The 22,728-nt window shown below is 36.2% G+C and overlaps 1 protein-coding gene and 1 long non-coding RNA gene across 2 annotated transcripts; one reads left to right on the forward strand and one right to left on the reverse strand.

The window, feature by feature from the left end:
• Positions 1-643: 643 nt before the first annotated feature.
• On the forward strand, positions 644-1,186 carry LOC127129927 (secreted RxLR effector protein 161-like). The gene has a single exon (XM_051059029.1). The coding sequence runs from the start codon at positions 644-646 to the stop codon at positions 1,184-1,186; it is 543 nt and encodes a 180-aa protein (XP_050914986.1).
• Positions 1,187-20,169: 18,983 nt separating this feature from the next.
• LOC127128965 (uncharacterized) lies at positions 20,170-21,341 on the reverse strand. The gene is made up of 2 exons (XR_007806099.1): positions 20,949-21,341; positions 20,170-20,645 (listed from the first exon to the last, which is right to left on the reverse strand). It is a non-coding gene; the product is annotated as an uncharacterized LOC127128965 (long non-coding RNA).
• Between the last annotated feature and the right edge of the window lie 1,387 nt (positions 21,342-22,728).

The following is a 22,728-nucleotide window of genomic DNA, read 5'->3' on the forward strand; positions in this document are numbered from 1 at the left end:
TACCAGATGAGTGTTTAAGAACAAGCTTGACGAGAATGGTATAATTGTTCGAAACAAAGCAAGATTGGTGGCCCAAGGATACAATCAAGAGGAAGGCATTGGTTTTGAAGAAACATTCACTCCGGTTGCAAGGTTAGAAGCTATCCTTTTATTACTTGCTTATGCATGTTCATTAAATTTTTCAATTATTCCAAATGGATGTCAAGAGCACATTCTTGAATGGCTACATCAATGAAGAAGTCTATGTAAAACAACCCTCGTTTTGAAGACTTCAAGAATCCTTCACATATCTTCAAGTTGAGGAAAGCTCTTTATGGCCTAAAGCAAGCACCAAGAGCATGGTATGATCGTCTCAACAAATTTCTTTGTGAAAAGGTATTTGAAAAAGGTAAAGTTAACAAGACCTTGTTTATTAAGAAAATAAAGGTAACACTTAATTGGTTCAAGTCTACGTTGACGACATCATATTCGGCTCAATAAACAATGAAATGTGTGAAGAATTTTCATCAATGATGCAAGTACAATTCAAAATGTCCATGATGGGTAAGATGAACTATTTTCTAAGACTCCAAATTAAGAAACTAAGGATGGCATCTTCCTTAATCAGTCCAAGTACTACAAAGAATTATTGAAGAGATTCAATATGGATAACTACAAGGCTATGTCTACTCCAATGGGATCCGAAACTTATGTTGATCAAGATGAATCAGGTGTCTCAATTGATATCACAAAGTATCGAGGTATGATTGGCTCATTGTTATATTTAAAGGCAAGTCGTCCTGACATAATGTTCAGTGTTTGTCTATGTGCTCGCTTTCAAGCAAATCCAAAGGAATCACATCTTATCATCGTTAAAAGGATCATGAAGTATCTCAAAGGGACAACAAATGTTGGACTATGGTATCCTAAAGGTAGTATTTACAATTTAGTTGGTCATTCTGACATTGATTATGTAGGAAGTAAAACTGATAGAAAGAGCACTAGTGGTACATGTCACATTCTTGGAAATGCATTGGTATCATGGGCTTGCAAGAAACAAGCATGTGTTGCTCTCAGCATAGCCGAAGTGGAATACATAGAATTAGGTAGATGTTGTGCTCAAATACTTTGGCTTAAGAAACAACTTCGTGACTATGGACTCGATCTTGGTGCATTCCTCTATGTTGCGATAACACAAGTGCGATAAATATTATAAAGAATCCAGTCATGCACTCAAGAACCAAACATATTAACATTCGACATCATTTTCTTTGTGATCACGTAATTCAAGGAGATGTCGAAGTCACATTTGTGGATACTCATAATCAAATCGCCGACATTTTCACAAACCGTTGGCATGAGAACCGTTCTAAAAAATTCAAAGAGAATTGGGAATCTTGGATGAAAAAGACGTATGATTACCGGTACACGTATCTATATGCTTAATTTTATCTTATGCTATTATTTGTAATACTATGAGAATATATGAAATTTTATGATCATATGATGCTTAAACTTGCTATCTATGTGTTGTATGCCCTTACATGTGTTTTTGTGTGTTTAACTTCATGTGCCATAACTTCTGTTTTTTGTTTTTGGAAAAAAATTTAAGCGGAAATCGATTACCCTAATACAAGAAATGGATTTCCTGAAATAATTTTTAATTCTTTTCGCTTATGGAATTACTGTTTGTCAAGCAGAAATCGATTCCCCATCCTAGAGAAATTGATTTCCTGCATGATTTTTCTCTTTATTTATATTCGTTCAACTTCCTTTTATTTTTTTAAAAATTGCTTAAAATTTATTTTACACTTTAGTCAATATTCTTCTATCTCTCTCATCTTCAATCCTTCCACCTACCTTCCTTGGAAATCCTCTTTTCCTTTATTACCCACTCATATTCCTTCACTTACCAACACAATCCTCTTAAAAAAACCATTATCTCTACTTTTAATACTCTCTCATCTAAAACCTAAACAGCTTATTCAGAATCACTTTTCCATAAGCTCTCCCAAAAGCACTACGAAAATCCATACAAACCTCAACCTGCCCTTAGCTCCATCCATGGCTCCTCCAAAAGCTTCCAAAGGAAAAGGAAAGATTAGTGAAGGTTCAAATGCTCCGGACTCCGACTCAGAGCAATTTCAACCATCCTTGAAGCAGAGAAGGATGATATTAAGTTTCAGACAATGTAATGTACTCCTTCCGAAGTATGGTAATATTGACACTTTTCCCTCTTTTAGCTTTCAATTTCCTGCAATACTACAATATCAAGAGGTTGTTGATTTCATATCGGACTTGGGGTTGTTTTATCAAGATTTGGTTAGGGAATTTTATGCTCACTTTACTATTCTTATGGGTTGTGCTTTTAGTACTACTGTTAGAGGTACTGAGATTGTTATGTCCTTGGAAGATGTTGGTGCTTGTCTTGGTGTACCCTCTGAAGTCGAAAGGATTTCGCATGGATTTACTCCCGACACTGAGGGTTGGGAAAATTTCAACAACTTATGGTTTTACTTCAGTTTGAGCAGGATCTCTGAACAAGAATTCTGTGCTCGTCATGCTCGCTCAAATTCAACAAAATTGTTTTTATCAAGCAAGAATCTGTCAGTAAGTGACCGCATGCTTCACTATTTCCTTGCTTATGTGCTTGTTCCCAAAGGAAACAATTATGCAAAAATTGGAAATACGAAAATGCAACTCATGTTCGCTATTAAGAGAAATATGAAGATTAATTGGGCTTATATGATACTTCGACATATGGAATATTCAAGAAGTTTGACAAGTGGTTTTCCGTATGCAAGAGCAATTACAAAAATTTTAATATCTTGTGGGATTGAGTTGTGTCGGGAACCCTAAAAAAATGGGAAGGACAAGTATGATATCTAGCAATACTTGTTTGAAAAATATGGGAATTTTCAAGGATGTTGATGGTCTCTACAAACACACAGACGCGGAAAATGTCTATGCACTGCCTCCCGCTCCCGTAGATGGATACACACTTGAGCTCATTTATAACAAGCTTCATGAGATGGACATTCTTCATTCTTCAGAGCTTCGAGCCATGCATTCCGATATAAATTTCCTCAAACAAAAACATCACCATCATCATGAGGATGTCGAAGAGGAAGAGGAAGACGGGGATGAAGAAAATGACGAGATGGAAGATAGTGACTAGAGCTTTCTTTGTTTCTTTGTGTTTCTTAGTATTTTGTCTCTAAATGTTATAAATTTCCATTGTTGCTTTGTCTCCTTGTATGGTTTCATTTTATGTTGTAGTCTTCCTTGTTGAACAATGTTTGTCTTAAGCATATTTCCTTTGTTGGTTAATATTTTGCTATGTCCATGCCTATTTTCTTATCTTTTATAACCTTTTCCCATCCTTTTTGTTAATGACAAAGGGGGAGAAGATACTATGATTTCTTTGTATGCTTTTCTCTAATAATGTTTGCAGCAAGCTTTAAAAATTATAACTCTCATGGATGCATGGATCAAGGGGGAGTTATCTTTGTTAGGGGGAGCATTGGGCATAAAACTTAAATTGTTTGTCATCATCAAAAAGGAGGAGAATGTGAAGTCAAGACATTCCATCCAATATGTTTTGATAAAGACAAAGTGCAATTCAAATAATCATGTCAAAAGTATGGAAAAAGATTCAAGTGCATTTAATCAAATCAAGTTTCAAACAATGTGTGAAAGTTATCATCAAAGGATTGAAGACTCTTTGAAGACTAGCATCGATCTTAAGTTTTTAAGGTACAGGCATGCAATATATCTTGATAACTTAGTGCTCAAAATTAATCCAAACATACATTTCATGCATGGTTCGATGTCTCACTTGCCCTTGCTGTTTCACTAATTTTTCTAAGCATTTTTTATAAAAACAACTTAGGAAATCGACTACCCCATTTCTGGAAATCGATTTCCATTTGGAAAAAATCATTTTTTAGTTTAGGAAATTGATTCCCCATTTCCAGGAAATCAATTTCCACTTGCCAGAATTGTTTTTTTAACTCAGGAAATCGATTACCCCCTTTTGGGAAATCGATTTCCAACACGAAATTTTGAATTTTTTAATGAAACAATGCCCTGATTCAGACATGTCTTTTGGGCTAAACACTTCCAAAGTTCATCCATTAACCATTGCATCTTTTCATTAAATTACACTCTTTCATAGAGGTGTCTATGTGATATATATATATATATATATATATATATATATATATATATATATATATATAATATATATATATATATATATATATATATATATATATATATATATATATATATATATATATATATATATATATATATATATATATATATTCATAAATTTCAGAATTCAAGTCACCTCTTCCATTGCAATTTGAAATCTCATACACATTCATTTTCAAACAAGTGTTTTGATCTTTGAACTTTCATTCAGAATTTTTCTTCATTGTTCACATATAGCAGTCCAGAAAATTCATCTCATATTCATAAACACTTGAGCACTAATAATCATTATAAATTACGTGTTTGGAAGAGAAGATTAGTCATAGTGATTGATACATTGTCATATACTTTCTTTTATCAATATTTTCCAGAATTGATTGTAAACACCTTACTGTCCAGGATTGTTGGAAGCAAGAGAGTTGAGTTTGAGAGGATTGTTATCATATCAACTTGGTGAATTACAAGAGGTTGCTCTTGATGATTGTGTTTGTCTTGTACAAGTCATAACGGATAGTGAAATCTCTTTCATGTTGAAATGGGACTAGAGTACTCTCGATCTGTGAGGGGAACCAAGATATCTTTCTGTGTTCTTTATCTTTTCCGCATTTACCGCATTCTCACTTAGTAATCTCCAAGAAAAGATTATTAAAACAAGAGAAAATCGGAAAAAGTTTTATAGTACCTAATTTACCCCCTCTTAGGTGCACACTCAACTTACACCACATTCATCTTCCCATCTGCTACCTGCTCTCGAAGATAATGGAACATCCCTCTAAGGGGCCATTAAGGAATTCACATTTTAAATCCATCTGATACATCTTCCAGATGTTCATGTTTGCTAGACCAACAACCAACCTGATTGTTTCGAACCTAGCAACAGGTGCAAAAACTTCATCGAAGTTGATTCCTTCTTTCTGAAGAAATCCTTTCGCCACAAGTCTCGCCTTGTGTTGAATCACTTCTTCTCTGGGATTCAACTTCACCTTGTATACCCACTTCACATCAATTGCTTTCTTGTCTTGGGTCAATTCGACAAGTGACTAAGTGTTGTTGACTTCGATTGACTTCAGCTCTTCATCCATTGCTTTCATCCACTTCGAATCTTTCAATGCCTCAACTGCATTAACAGGTTCGACATCTGCGTAGAAAATATAATATACCAGCTCACCTTCTTCATTAACCATATCATTTGATGTAATCACACATTCTTGCAACCTTGCCGACATGTGTCTTGTTCTTTGAGGTCTGCTTGGGCCTGCTTCACCTATGACTTCTTCCTATCGAACTTCTCTTTCGAGTTCACTAGCTGGTTCATCATAAAATATTCTCACTAAATCTTTCTTGACATTATCAGTCCAATCCCACTCCTTAAGCTCATTTATGATCACGTCCCTGCTTATCACCACTTGCTTATTCACTGGGTCGAACAACTTGTATCCTCCAGTCGAATGATATCCTATCAGGATCATCTGACTCAAATTGTCATCAAGTTTTCTTCTCAACTGATCTGGCACATGTCTATGTGCTATAGATCCAAACACCCTCAGATGACTCAAGCTAGGCTTGACACCAGACCAACATTCTTCTGGCGTGATTCCTTCTAGCTTCTTCTTGGATATCTTTTCAGGATATATGTCACAGTCGACACAACTTCTCCCCATAATTCTTTGGGTAGATGCTTTCCTTTCAACATACTTCTAACCATATTCATAATGGTTCTATGTTCCTTTCTGCGACTCCATTCTGTTGTGGAGTGTAAGGTGGAACCACCTCATGCATAATCCCTTCTTTCATATATAATGCATCGAAGTCTTTCGACACATATTCTCCACCACCATTAGTCCTCAAAATCTTGATCTTTCAAACACTCTATCTTTCGATAGATTTAAACTTGGCAAATACCTCAATCACTTGACTTTTCTTCTTGATCAGGTAAGACCATAGTTTTCGTCTGAAATCATCTATGAATGTAACAAAGTATTTGTTACCTCCAATCGAATTCACCTGGAGAAGACCACATACACCTGAGTATATGACTTCAAGAATTGCCTTCGACCTACTTCCTGCATTCTTACTGAAGATGTTCTTATGTTGCTTCGCCTGCACGCATTCTTCACACACTTCCTTTGGAATGTCGATTTTTGGTAATCCTGAAACCATATTTCTTCTCTTCAGATCTCTGATGTCTTTGAAATTGAGATGACCAAGTCTATAATGCCATATTCATTCATCTCTGCTGGCTAATGTTGCAAGGCACTTATGCTCCATCATATTTAGTTCAATCTTGAAGGTTCTATTCTGAGACATTGGAGCCTTCAAGGTCAACCTTCCATTTGAGTCGAGAACTATCATCATCTTGTCTTCGATCGACACTCTGTAGTTCTTTTCGACTAACTGCCCTATGCTGAGCAAATTACTCTTCATGTCTGGTATGTACAACACATTTGAAATTACTGACCTCTTGCCATCTTTCCTCATAATCAGAACATCACCAACACCTTCAACTGCTAAAGTGTTGTCATTTGCAAATTTCACCATGTTCTTCATTGAGAGCTTTATGTTGACAAACCAATCTTTCCCTTCAGAGATGTGTGATGAGCATCCCGAGTCCAAGTACCACTGGTCCTTGAATCTCTCTTCATCTCTTGTTGTAACAATCAACAACGTCTCTTCTTCTTCTTCTTCATGTTTTGTCATCTTTGCATAAGTTTCTTGATTCTTCTGCTTTTCTGGACAATCACTAGAATAATGACCATACTTCTGACAACTGTAGCATTGAATGTGACTCTTGTCTGGCTTTTGATCACCACCTCTTCCTCTACCTACAACATCACCTCTTTGGTTGCCTTGGTTCCAGGGTTTTCTCTTATTCAACCAGTTTCCTTCTTGCTGATTTTGACCAGTCGAATTGTTGTAGCCTCCTCTGCCTTTGTTGTCATTCCAACATCCTTTTCCTTTTCTTTCTTTTGTTGATTGAGCCTGCAAAGCCATATCACTCTTCAACTTTCCTGCAACTCTTTTAGGCATTCTTTGTTCATCAGATTCAAGCATCCCTTGAAGCTCTTCCTTTGTCATTTTTGACAAATCTTTCGACTCTTCTATGGATACTGTAATACCCCAAAATTTACCCTTCATTTTTCTTGGAAGCATGGGGTTGTGTCTTACATTTCATTAGCATCATACTAGGTCATACTCACTGCATACTGCATTAGTGACTTGGAAATCAAGGTTTGATCGACCATTCCTTAACCAGAGGGAGCCCACAAAAAGCAAGACTGAGAATTGAACTTCATTCTCCAAGTATACAAGTCTCAAGGGTCTCAAGGTGGTCCAGGTATCTCATTGTGGTCTACAGTTCATTAGTGGAGGATTCAGAGCTCTCAGAGTAAGCATCTGGATTTAATCAGAAATTGGGTTTCGTGGCTACCTGCAACAGGAAATGTTTAGTTAGAAGTGAAGGATCTAATCCATGTCATGATTGGAGAGGCATCTTGGTCTAGGAAGACTCACATTTCTCTCAGAAAGATCCATTGGCAATCAGTTCCTGATCACTTTGCCCTAAAACTAGGGTTTGGTATAAAATCGGTTTATTTCTGATTCCTTGGGTGAAACTATTTTCCATGGCCCTCCATATGTCCACAAGGGTCTACATACAAAAAATCAGCTCTTTATTTGAGCCAGAGGTGCTTCAATTGATCAATGGAATCGGGAATCAGACAGTTTGGGAAAAGTCAACTGTGGGGCCAGAAAAGTCAACTCCTGACATTTTGAAAGTGGAATCTCAAAATTCATGCCTAAGGGAGCCTACATGTGAAATTTGATTAAGGTTGGATCATGGATTCATCATTTAATCAGGAGTTGGAAAAGTTACTAAATTTGGAAATAGTTGACTTTCCATTTAAGGCAAGTTTTCATGGTTTTTGCACCCACTTTAAGCCCATTTTCCATCAAGATGCAAGCTCAATTTGAAACTTTCTCCAACATGGAAGTTGTTCCTCTTGTTCCAAGCTTTCTAGGGATATAAAGTTTGCTCCATTTGGATTAAAATTGAGAAAGTTATGGGCCAGTTTTCTTGCACTTCAAGGCATCTTTTGAAAATACTTTATCCATGACAATTGTACCTTTCCATGTCCTCTTTCAAACCTTTTTGGAATCATCCCATTTGGATCATTGGTTTGGGAGATGCACTCATCTAAAGTTGGCATCATGGACTGAATTTTTAGGCAGCATTTAGGCCAAACTGGCCCAGCCATTTTGCAGTTATGGAACCTGAACTTTAAGGCCATTTTTCACCTTCTTCCATTCACCATTTCAACTTGTGTTCAACATGAAAAATGTTAAGCTCCATGCCCTCTTCCTACTGTTTGCATTGCCTTGTCATTTAGTCATGTATTTATCAAGATACATAGTCCTAAAGTCACCCTCTTGAACTTATTTTCAATCCATGCCCTGCTGCAGCCAGACTATAAAATCGACCAGCTACATGCTTTTCCTCATTTGGTCATGCACTTTTATATCCACTCACTTAAGTTTTTCCATGATTAGAGTTTCCTTTCACACCTCACTTTTTGCACTTTTTGCACATGACTCAAAACCAAGCATTGCAAGCCCATTTTGAACACTTTAATCCAGCATATATAAGAGCTTCTAAACCCTAATCTGAAATGGGAGAGGCTGCTACTATTTTCGAGCAAGGGCAAGGCTGGTTTTTATTTTCATTTTTCCATTTCTCAAGTTTGCAGCACCATTGAAACAACACCTTCTTTCTTCCATTCCTCCAACACCAAGAGGCAGTGGACCTTGCATCCACTGGGTACCTTTACTTCTCCATTTTCATGACCATATATCCATGCTTATCCTTATGCTTACTTTGTTCATTACTTCTTTTTCATGCCATTACCATGCCATACCATGCTTGTTTCATGTAGTTTCCTATGTTAACAATATGTTATGCATGCTTATGAACCCTTCAACATGAGACATTGCCATTAAGCTTGAGTTTGTGTTGTGAAATTTTTGTTGTATCCGTGTTCATGAGGGTCCCTTGTTGTTCACTTTTCTTCATGCTAAGGCCATTATTTTCATCGAAACAAAGCACCATGATGTTCTACTCATTGCATACTTGAACTTTACTTTTTATATCATCCCATTTGGTGAACCATAGCATGAGAAATCTTGGCTGGAATATGGAAGAAGTTACATGCGTTTTTCACGCGTTTTAGTGCATGGCCCTAGGGTTTTTATGCTACATGAATAATACAATGCCGTGTCTCTCCCACAACCGCTGGATCACACGCGTTGCTTCTAATCTCGACCGTCCGTCCCTTTTTTGTCCGTTTATGACTTACTCCAGCGTGACCGGTTGATGGCGTGTGACATAACTTATTAAAATGTACATTTATTTTTTGTGTCACGCTGGGATAAACCATCCTGGACCGGGCCTTTCTACCATCTGCTATCCGCCCCCCACACTCAAGGCCCACCAATAATCCATTCATTTTATTTTCTTTTCTTAATTATTATTTTTATTTTCTGTTTTGTTTTTTAATTAATAAAAATATTTTATTTATTCATAAAAATACCAAAAATTGTTTTTTTACATTTCTTAATGTTTCATTTAATTTATTTTAATTTTAATTTTCATACTTATTTAATGTTAATATTTTATTTCAATTATTTATTCTAAATGGTTCATTTTGACACACACTTTTTTATTAACTTTATTTTCATAGCTTAAATTTATTTTTAACTTATGATTTTTGGATGAGGGTTGACCAATGTCTCATGGTCAACTTGACCTTTTATTGGAATTTTATTTCCCATTTTCAATTTATTTTGGATTTATTTTTGACCTAGTTGGTAACCGACTACTTCCATGGAATCTGATTGTTGAGAGCGGGTTATTACTGGATGACCATGGAATCTGATTGTTTCAAATATGCTCGGAAGTGCCATAAATGCCAGATTTATGCTGATAAGGTGCATGTGCCGCCAAATCCTCTGAATGCGATGTCTTCGTCGTGGCCGTTTGCTATGTGGGGCATTGATATGATTGGAAAGATTGAGCCGACTACTTCCAATGGGCATCGCTTCAACCTTGTTGCCATCGACTATTTCACCAAGTGGGTCGAAGCAACGTCATTTGCGAAGGTCACCAGACATGTGGTTGCCCGATTCATCAAGAAAGAAATCATTTGTCGTTATGGGATTCCCGAAAGAATCATTACTGATAATGGTTCTAATCTCAATAACAAAATGATGAAGGAGTTGTGCCTAAACTTCAACATTCAACATCACAATTCTTCCCCTTATCGTCCTAAGATGAACGGTGATGTTGAGGCAGCAAATAAGAACATAAAGAAGATTGTGCAGAAGATGGTTGTTACTTATAGAGATTGGCATGAGATGCTACCCTTCGCCTTGCATGGGTACCGTACCTCAGTACATACATCGACCGGGGCAACCCCTTACTCCCTTTTGTATGGTATGGAAGAAGTCCTACCTGTTGAAGTGGAGATTCATTCTCTAAGAGTCCTGTTGGATGTCATGTTAGACGAAGCTGAATGGATTCGAACAAGGTTCAATGAGTTGAGTCTTATCGAAGAGAAGCGAATGACAGCCATTTGTCATGGGCAGTTGTATCAGAGTCGGATGAAGAGAGCCTTTGATCAGAAAGTGCGTCCTCGATGTTTCCAAGTCGGAGATTTGGTGTTGAAAAGGATCCTTCCTCCTCAGACAGATCACAGGGGCAAGTGGACTCCTAACTATGATGGACCATACATTGTCACCAAGATTTTTGATGGTGGGGCCTTAATGCTTACAACTATGGATGGCGAAGACTTCACTTCCCCTGTAAAATCAGACGCAGTTAAAAAATACTTCGCATAAAATAGACCCGCTGGGCGATAAAAAGAATAGTCCAGGCAAAAATGGGCATCCCGGCGAACCAAGAAAATGAAAAGGTTCGGGCAAAAGTTAGGGATTTAAAAAATGAAAAGATTGTACACCCGGTAAGTTGAAAACCTGAAAAGGCAACTTAGGCAAAAATGGGTATCCCGGTGGATTGAAAACCCGAAAGGGCAATCCAGGCAAAAATTAGGGATTAAGCGAATGACTGCGTTCTGAGTAGTTCTGAATCTCATCTCATGTCGATAACTGGAAACTTTTGAAAGATAGGAAACGGTCCAATCACCTTTTTCAGAAAGCTGATCGTCTGAAGGATATTGAAGACGAGCGAGTCATAGCAGGATTGGAACTCGATAGAAATCCATTTCACATTGCCATTAGATTAATTTCTGTTTTTTATCTTTTGTGCGATTACCTCTTTCCAGGGATTGCTTCCTGATGTAAATGCTTATTCAGAGGCCATCCAATCAATAAAATCATGTTATTCAGTATATCGTTGTGTTGATTTTCATTTTACTATTTTGTTTGCAAAAATGACATCCGAATTTTTGATAAACATTGCATCATGAAACATAAGAGTTTTATAGGTACATGCTCAATAAAAATTTAAAATTGCTGTAAAATTTTGAGTGTTTTGGATCGTCTATTCAGAACAGGTACACTCGAGGCATTTCCATAAGATTCCCCGACAGATGATCGCGGATGTTTTCCTCAACAGTTGGTACTTTGGTATCTTATCCCTGCAGAGCTGGTCCGAGTGTTGGATTCTTCAATCCCCAGCGGGTTCTCACTACTGTACTTCCCCAAGCGGTTGTTTCAAATTATACACTCCCCAGTAGAGTTGATAGTGCCAGACTGTATATCCCCAGCGGAGTTGACAGTGCCAGACTGTATCTTCCCAGCAGAAGCGGCTGCTCCTCAGAGCTCGATGCCAGATCGATGATCTCGAAGCTAGATCCGTGATCTCTTTTCTTGAAGCAGAATCTCGGTACCATATCGGTGTTTGCTTCCCCTGCAAAGTCGTCTCTCTCGCAGGTTGTGGTTGCCAGAACCACTGTCGCTTTCCTCAGCAGCATACTTTCAGTGCCATTCTCTCCCCAGTCAGAGTCTCAGTATTTTGTTATTGCCAGCACACCGCATGGCCGGTCATTTCCCCACAGAGTTCATTGTGCTGTGTATCTCCAACAGCATTGCCTTGGTCAAGAAGATTATGATCATTTCCTCAGCAGAATTCCTTGCCTCGGCTTGGCATTCTCCTCAGCATTTCGCATCCCTGCATGTAGAATCATATTGCATTGCATCCTCCCAAATCGCGTAGCATTTCTATTTTCATGGAGCATTACGCCATTGACAAAATTCAAATATACGCATGTAAAGCATAGGACATTCTCGGTATCCCAAGTGATAAACCAGAAGTTGTTTCTAGTGCTCAGACTGAAGGTTGTTCATGACTTATTATCCCCAGCATGGGTTGTTGGCCCACGTGCGGCCTCAATTATCATTTTCCTTATTTCTGCCGATACTGACAGGCATGAAAGTTTTTCCGGTGTTCAGACCGAAGTGGCATTCAGGCCAATTTTCCGATGTTCAGATCGAAGAAGTTTCAGACGTTCAGGTCGATGTAACTTGTGGCATTCAGGACAATTTTCCGGTATTCAGACCGAAGTGGCATTCAGGCCAATTTGCCGATATTCAGATTGAAGAAGTTTCCGACGTTCAGGTCGATGCAACTTGTGGCATTCAGGCCAATTTTCCGGTATTCAGACCGAAGTGGCATTCAGGCCAATTTGCCGATATTCAGATCGAAGAAGTTTCTGACGTTCAGGTCGACGCAACTTATGGCATTCAGGCCAATTTTCTGGTATTCAGACCGAAGTGGCACTCAGGCCAGTTTCCCGGTGTTCAGACCGATGTTTGATAATCTCGTATCTTCCGATGCTCAGATCGAAGTCATTTCCAGTATTCAGACTGATGAGCGGCATTCAGACCATGGTTACTTTCTGTGTTACCATTTATTTTGGTATTCAAGCTAACTTTCTTTTTCGGTGTTCAGACCGACTCTCACCGTACCAGACGGATTCTTTTTTCAAGACTACCTCTTTGCCGATTCTGACATGCATTATTACTTCATTCTTCACTTCAGTGTAAATTTTTGGGTTTTTATCGTATTCATTCCCTTGATACCTCGAAAGTGAGAAAGCCGTTGTTATCTTCCTTTCGGGTCTCCAGTTGATTGAATAGGGGCAGCTGTAATACCCCAAAATTTACCCTTCATTTTTCTTAGAAGCATGGGATTGTGTCTTACATTTCATTAGCATCATACTAGGTCATACTCACTGCATACTGCATTAGTGACTTGGAAATCAAGGTTTGATCGACCATTCCTTAACCAGAGGGAGACCACACAAAGCAAGACTGGGAATTGAACTTCATTCTCCAAGTATACAAGTCTCAAGGGTCTCAAGGTGGTCCAGGTATCTCATTGTGGTCTACAGTTCATCAGTGGAGGATTCAGAGCTCTCAGAGTAAGCATCTGGATTTAATCAGAAATTAGGGTTTCGTGGCTACCTGCAATAGGAAATGTTTGGTTGGAAGTGAAGGAGCTTATCCATGTCATGATTGGAGAGCATCTTGGTCTAGGAAGACTCACATTTCTCTCAGAAAGATCCATTGGCAATCAGTGCAATCAGTTCCTGATCACTTTGCCCTAAAACTAGGGTTTGATATAAAATCGGTTTATTTCTGATTCCTTGGGTCAAACTCTTTTCCGTGGCCCTCCATATGTCCACAAGGGTCTACATACAAAAAAACAGCTCTTTATTTGAGCCAGAGGTGCTTCAATTGATCAATGGAATCGGGAATCAGACAGTTTGGGAAAAGTCAACTGTGGGGCCAGAAAAGTCAACTCCTGACATTTTGAAAGTGGAATCTCAAAATTCATGCCTAAGGGAGCCTACATGTGAAATTTGATCAAGGTTTGATCATGGATTCATCATTTAATCAGGAGTTGGAAAAGTTACTAAATTTGGAAATAGTTGACTTTCCATTTAAGGCAAGTTTTCATGGATGTTGCACCCACTTTAAGCCTATTTTCCATCAAGATGCAAGCTCCATTTGAAACTCTCTCCAACATGGAAGTTGTTTCTCTTGTTCCAAGATTTCTAGGGATATAAAGTTTGCTCCATTTGGATTAAAATTGAGAAATTTATGCTTGGTCAAAGTGAGACATTATTTTAGGACACTTAGAAAATTTTCTAAGTCCAAAATCTTCAAGATTTGTCAAGACTTATGGGCCAATTTTCTTGCACTTCAAGTCATCTTTTGAAAATACTTTCTTCATGACAATTGTACCTTGCCATGTCCTCTTTCACACCTTTTTGGAATCATCCCATTTGAATCATTGGTTTGGGAGATGCACTCATCTAAAGTTGGCATCATGGACTGAATTTTTAGGCAGCATTTAGGCCAAACTGGCCCAGCCATTTTGCAGTTATGGAACCTGAACTTTAAGGCCATTTTTCACCTTCTTCCATTCACCATTTCAAATTGTGTTCAACATGAAAAATGTTAAGCTCCATACCCTCTTCCTACTATTTACATTGCCTTGTCATTTGGTCATGTATTCATCAAGATACATAGTCCTAAAGTCACCCTCTTGAACTTATTTTCAAGCCATGCCCTGCTGCAGCCAGACTACAAAATCGACCAGCCACATGCTTTTCCTCATTTGGTCATGCACTTTTATATCCACTCACTTAAGTTTTGCCACAATTAGAGTTTCCTTTCACACCTCACTTTTTGCACTTTTTGCACATGACTCAAAACCAAGCATTGCAAGCCTATTTTGAACACTTTAATCCAGCATATATAAGAGCTTCTAAACCCTAATCTGAAATGGGAGAGGCTGCTACTATATTCGAGCAAGGGCAAGGCTGGTTTTCATTTTCATTTTTCCATTTCTCAAGTTTGCAGCACCATTGAAACAACACCTTCTTTCTTCCATTCCTCCAACACCAAGAGGCAGTGGACCTTGCATCCACTAGGTACCTTTACTTCTCCATTTTCATGACCATATATCCATGCTTATCCTTATGCTTACTTTGTTCATTACTTTTTTTTCATGCCATTACCATGCCATACCATGCTTGTTTCATGTAGTTTCCTATGTTAACAATATGCTATGCATGCTTGTGAACCCTTCAACATGAGACATTGCCATTAAGCTTGAGTTTGTGTTGTGAAATTTTTGTTGTTCACTTTTCTTCATGCTAAGGCCATTATTTTCATCGAAACAAAGCACCATGATGTTCTACTCATTGCATACTTGAACTTTGCTTTTTATATCATCCCATTAGGTGAACCATAACATGAGAAATCTTGGCTGGAAGATGGAAGAAGTAACTTGCGTTTTTCACGCGTTTTAGTGCATGGCCCTAGGTTTTTATGCTACATGAATAATACAATGCCGTGTCTCTCCCACAACCGCTGGATCACACGTGTTGCTTCTAATCTCGACCGTCCGTCCCTTTTTTGTTCGTTTGTGACTTACTCCAGCGTGACCGATTGATGGCGTGTGACATAACTTATTAAAATGTACATTTATTTTTTGTGTCACGCTGGGATAAACCATCCTGGACCAGGCCTTTCTACCATCTGCTATCCGCCCCCCACACTCAAGGCCCACCAATAATCCATTCATTTTATTTTCTTTTCTTAATTATTATTTTTATTTTCTGTTTTGTTTTTTAATTAATAAAAATATTTTATTTATTCATAAAAATACCAAAAAATATTTTTCACATTTCTTAATGTTTCATTTAATTTATTTTTATTTTTATTTTCATACTTATTTAATGTTAATATTTTATTTCAATTATTTATTCTAAATGGTTCATTTTGACACACACTTTTTTATTAATTTTTGTTTCATAGCTTAAATTTATTTTTAACTTCTGATTTTTGGGATGAGGGTTGACCAATGTCTCATGGTCAACTTGACCTTTTATTGGAATTTTATTTCCCATTTTCAATTTATTTTGGATTTATTTTTGACCTAGTTTGTTTGGTTGACGTTTCATTTGACTTCTGTTTTATTTCAATTAATTTATACACTAATTTTCATGATTTTTGAAATCTTTTTGGGGGATGATGATGTCCTGCCCCCACCTTAGTTAGTTTAATTTTTCATAATTTTCTTGATTAATTTTCTATTTATTTGATATTTTTTAAGTTGACTTTTCTATGATTGATGTTTGAGTTATGGGATTGCTTAGGGCAATTGAAGAGATCTTTTGATCCTCCCTTGTTCATCTCATATGCCATGTATTGGAGGCCTTTCATCTTGATTTTATTTGATCCTTGCATCATTTCCCGATTAAATTATTCATTGATCCTTTGTGTGCATAGTTTCATCTGTCCGATTCATTTGATATTTTTTATACTTGTTTCTTTCATCCATGCTTCTATTGTTTGATTGCTTAACATGTTTATACTTCTCATGCATTGTCTAATGCTTCATTATTTCATTCTTTGATTATTTTATTTGATCATATACCTGTTTATTTATCTGAATTGATTGTTGATTGTGGCCTACTTGTATGATGTATGAGGCATATAATATTGTTGTTTGATTGCCATGAACAACCCCCATTCATAACAAATGTACCCCTCTCCCATGAATTGTATAATGTTTATTCTTTCATTCTTTATTCATCTGTTAATACAAGAACTAAAATGAACATCCGATAATCATTTCAAAACAAGATCAAAACCTCGATTCAATGTCGAGTAATCATTTTCAAAATTTAACAGAATCAGCACTTATTCATCCATCATTTTGTAAGTCGATTGCCTCAGGCATCACCATTTCTCTTGTAAGTCGATTGCTTCATGCATCTCCATCTACCACCTGTAAGTCGATTGCTTCGTGCATCTCCGTCTACCCTTATCCGTGACTCCTATCCTTGCTCCATCCGTCGACTCTTGTTCCGTTTAGGTAGCACCCATTAGGTAGAACCCTTTGTATGATAACATAGGTAGAAATCCCCTTATTCTTTGTATGATAACATAGGTAGAATTCCCTTATTCTTTGCATGCTAACATTAGGTATATATTCCCATTTGTAAATCCTAACACATAGGTCCACATTGCATGACAACTCTAGGGCAGAGCTTCCCCATTTTTAGACCTTCCGTGCGTCTCCGATCCTGTGGCATGTCAGTCCGTTCTATTGCAAAGAGGTAACTGCCTAAGACTTGATTCAGCGAGCTGCGACACCTACTTCTAGGACGTGAACACATTTCCCACCTTCCTTTGACACAACTGGTGTCCTCCTTTGTAAGTCCATGTTCAAATGGCAATCCTTAACCCCTAGCCAGTCGAACTACGACAACTCTGATTCTCATGTTCAGATGAGATACGTAGGCACGAGATTTGATGTCTTGCCGAGTTTTTTGACTGACGACTAACAACTAATCTTTGTTTGCTTTCGCCCTCGTTGCGATTCTTTTCTCTCGCCCTTGTTGCGATCGAGACCTTCCCTTTCTCTTGCCCTAGTTACAATCGAGACCCTTGTTCCGGTAGTTAGCTGAACTACGTTTTGCTCTGATTCTCATTCCAGATGAGATACGTAGGCATAAGACGCGATGTCTTAACGAGCACACTTCTCTTTCACCCATAGGTAGCCGAGCTACGAAGACTTTGATTCTCATACTCAGATGAGATACGTATGCAATGGATGCGACATCCGTGCGAGTCATTTTCTTTGACCCTCTTTTAGTAAATAGTACATTAGATAAACACACACCCTTTAGACAAGAACAACAAGAGTGGATCCCGTAGAGTACTACGGATGCGTATGGGTGCTAATACCTTCCCTTCGCATAATCGACTCCCGAACCCAAAATTTGGTTGCGAGACCTTGTCTTTTCCTTTCTTTTCTTCAGGTTTTCTTCGAGCGTTTCCTTTCCCTCCTTTGGGATAAATAACGCACGGTGGCGACTCTTCTGTCAGTTTCTTTTTCTCGCCGGTTGTTTTTTCGCAGGTTGCGACATCTACTACCACATGGTCAAACTTTGGAGCCAAGGACCTCAAGATCTTTTCAACAACAGATCTTGATGTCAATACTTCTCCACATACATTCATTTGATTCGCCAGTTTCATAACCTTGGTGAACAAATCAGTTATGCTTTCACTATCTTCCATCTGAAGCAATTCATACGTTCTTTTGTGAGTTTGTAACTTCACCTCTTTCACCTTCTCCGCGCCTCCAAACGATTTCTTAAGAATTTCCCATGCTTCTTTCGTTGACTCTGCATCACTAACCTTTTCAAAGTTATATGCATCAACATATTGATGGATTATAAAGAAAGCTTTATAATCTTTCTTCTTCAATTCTTTATGTGCAGCCTTTTCTTGATCTGTCGCGTCTTCTGCAAGTGTTGCTACTCCTTCCTTCACAAGATCCCAAAGATCTTGATAACATAACACAATATTTATCTGCTTGCACCAATTCTCATAATTGTGGTTCTTGAGAATCAGAAGATTTGCTGGAAAATGTCTGTTTGGATGATTCGTTGCCATGGTGATTTTCTTCCCACGAATCGATTAAACCGGAGCTCCTGATACCAGATGTTGGAAATCCACCACAATCTATGAAAAATTTCAATCAATCTTGATGAACAAGATTGTTATCACCCACGCCATAACAATGAAAAGAGAAGAACAATGGAGAAATAAAGTAAATAACGATGAAGGAGATTCTGCAGAGTTTACCTCTGCCCACAAACTGTGGAAAACTTCTTATTCACTTTGCAACTGCAAAATACTGTGAATTACAATGTTATGAATATTTTGTTCACTTCATTACAAGAATAAGGATTACTCCCTCTATTTATAGATTTAGGTTAACTTGGACTTCAAGCCAAAACTCAAAATTATAAAAGCCCAAAATAGCTAACACTACTAAAATAGACATAAGTCGAAATCCTGTGTGAAGCAACATGTTTCGACACTTCGACACACTAACACAACTCAACATATTAGGTGGTTCGACAATTCCTTACTTCTGTCGAATAACCTGCTTCAACACAAGGAATTACAATTCAACAATTAGAGGGAAATCTAAGAATGCGAAGAGTATTGACCAATTTATGGAGGATTGTGAATAACGTGAGTAAGCCAATGAGAAGTAGAAATAAGGTGAAGAATATAGGGATCCTGAAGTTGTGAAGAGGAACCATATGGTCGTCGATTTTAGGGTTTATTGAAAGAGAACTCATTCGCCACCAGAAACGTGTGGAAACCGGCCTAAGAAGGTTACTGGTCGCTCGATTTATTTCACGTTTGACAGTAGTTCGGCAGATCTGAAGCCGATAGAAAAAACCAACTCACGATATTCATAAAAACGAACAATAATCAAAGTTAAATATTGAACTTCAAAACGAACGAGTAACATATAAGACGAAAAAGATATGAAAGAAAAGCAAATAATAATCAGAATAACGTTTACTCTCTTACCAGCTTTAACACGAGTGAATTTATATCCATAAATCAATGAGGAAATGATGAAATTCAATGGCGGAAGTAATATACAAGGATTCCTCGTGTCAGGACTGAGTTCTTCCGTTTGGCTATGAATGGTTAACAAATTTAAAGATCGAAAGTTAACAAATTTTTATTTATTTATTATTAATTGATGGTGTTTGTTGATGTATCACATTAGTTGCCTTAGCTATTTTATTTTATCCCCATAAAAAGTAAATTTAAATAACCAAATATATAATATATAAAAGTTTTAGAAATATATGAAAATTTATTTTAGTCAAACACATTCAACTTTAAAAATAAACTAAAAATACACAGGTAACAGCTAGTACTTGTTTATAATGCAAAATTGCCAACAAAATAGTAAGAAATTGCAATCTTCCTGGTTACCAACATGTGTTAGTGCTGACCCCTCACAATCAAATTCACCTTTTATGTCAAATTCTTATATCAAAATTTAAAACAGAATAAATTTTTATCAAAATAATCAAACATACACTTCATATAAAAACAGAGTCAACATAAGATGAAAATATAAATTTATATTCCTTTCTAGAAGATAGTTTAATACATCATTACATCCATGTTCATAAATTCATATCCAAAACATCTATTAAGATATGATACTAAAACAAGGAAATGAAACATCTAAAACAGAGAATTTCACTTTAGTTTTTTCACAAAAAAAATAAAAATTCTCCTAGTTGATTCATAATCATGATAGTTCTTCTTCTTATTTCTAATCGCTGGAATTGAAAGCATTTTGACTTGAAGATGTTCCAAGGTTAAGATCTAGCATATTGTTTTTTGAGTTACTTCCACCACCACCATTTGAAAGTTTCTGTTTGAGTTGAGACAAAAGTTGTTGATTCTCTTGATTCAGAAGTTGAGCTTTCTTCCTTAGCCTTTCATTTTCTTTCATTATGTGACAGTTTTGGTAGTACAATTCTGTGTTCAATCTTTCCATCACTATGAAAAATCAAACAATTTCTCACAACCTGTAAAAAAAAACATCAATATATAAGCATGATTGAAAAAAGCAAAAGAAGAGACAAAATGAAGAGACAAAAAGAAGAGGCACAAGGAAGGAAAAAAAAAACAAATATATATTCATGTGAAATAACATTAAAAATGGTTACTTTAACTTGTCTCTAGATTGAAGGAAAGGATAAAGTTGAAACATTAAAGAGACAAACTTCCTAGGAAGATCTTGTGTTTGTCTAATGTAACAAGCATTGTTCTTGTTCTTGTTCTCGTTCTCACACATTTAAAACATAGTATAAAAATAAATAGGTTGTTACCTTGGAGAAGTTAAGGAATTGAAAAGAATGAGAATGAATGAAAATGAAGGAATGAGGGAGAGGATTTATAGAAGAAGAAATAGAAGAAAAAAAAGGAAAAAGAGAGGTTTTATTTTTAATCTTCTGAATCTGACACAAGTATCATGCATGTGTAAGCATGGAAGACGGCTTGTTATAAGAACCTAAAAGATTTTCATGTTTTGGGTTTCATTATGATCATGATTATGGTTATGGCGTCATGTGAATCATTGTTTTCATTTTTGTTTCACCCTTTTCTTGTGTTGTGTTGTAGAAGGGTAGAATGGGAATAAGAATAAAATTAAATTTTGGTCACAGAAGAGGGACAATAATGGGTCTTACTTATAGGTTTTGTAAAAAATGATTGTGGGCTAGGCCATCCCAAGATTTGCAATCATGATTTGGATTGGCTCTTAAAACCTCTCTTCTCTTCCCATCAATTACATTTTTTTTTTCTTTTTTCTTTTTCTTTTTTTATAAAAATTCAATATCATCCACTCGAATAAAAAATATTAAAATAAATTATAAAATAAATTATAATTTTTTTTTTTGGAGAAGATACATTTTTTTATGATTTATATCGATACAGGTGTCACAATTCTGATACTTAAAAATAACTATAATTTATTTGTTAACATAAAAATGGTGAATAAAATATTGACACTTATCGAAACAGACATTTTTCAAAATTTTGTTTTTGAGTAGATATCTATGTCATCCCATTTAAATTTATAACAATTTGTTTTTGTTTTTATTTATTATTAAGATTAATTTTCTTCTATTTATAGATTTTGATTTTATTTATTATAAATATTGTTTTTCTTCTATTTTTAGTTATTCATGATTCTAACTTTCATTTTGCAATATTCATGTGTTGGGCAGTGTTGGCAATAATCATTCTCATTGCCGTAAAACTATAATTCCCTTTGTTGAAAAAACGCGGTTTTCATTTTGGTTAATACCAAAATTTGAGTAATATATAATATATTAAAAAAATATAGAATGTGAAATCATTAAAAGGTACTACAAAAAGGGTGTGTAATGAAATGTAATTATAAAAAAGCAAGGTTCTTTAAGTTGAAGTTCCTTCTGAGAATCTATTTTTACTTTTAGTGGAATTTCAATCAAATCGGTTATATAAATCACACATCTTTTCTTACCATAAATTGTGTGAGATAATGAGCATTTTGAAACCATTGATGGTATTTTGTTTTACGTTATTATAATGAATCATAGTAATTATAGGCAAAGGTAGTATCATCATAATTATTATAGCTTTTATTTTCTTACCATAAATTCATGGTTTTTTTTTTTTTTTTGTAATAGTAGTTGTTGGGGCTAGTCTCATGGATTATGATGAGTGGCATAACGTGAAACATCATATTTGACACATGGAATTTTTGATGTTCCTAGTTTTCTTCAAAGAGTCAAATACTGTATTCAAATATGTGGTCATGGGGTTATTTACCCTTGAGGTAGCTTCTTCATTTCTCTCATGTTTTAGCTTTGGAATTAAATTTTTCATTCAAACTATGATAATTAATTTTACAACAAAAAATTGTTATTAAAATATTGGGTAGACATCCCTCCCCTAAAAGTATGATTAAAATGTTTTGGAATATTGTTTTAAAAGACAAACATTTTAATTTTTAAAAGTTTAAAATTACTTTCATAATATATAAAAAAATTATTTTAAAATTAATTTTTATGATCAAATAAATTTTTTACAATATATTTTCGTAAAACACTCCGATACTTTATT

Source organism: Lathyrus oleraceus, chromosome 3 (assembly GCF_024323335.1).
Source record: "Lathyrus oleraceus cultivar Zhongwan6 chromosome 3, CAAS_Psat_ZW6_1.0, whole genome shotgun sequence".
NCBI classification, from domain to species: Eukaryota; Viridiplantae; Streptophyta; class Magnoliopsida; order Fabales; family Fabaceae; genus Lathyrus; species Lathyrus oleraceus.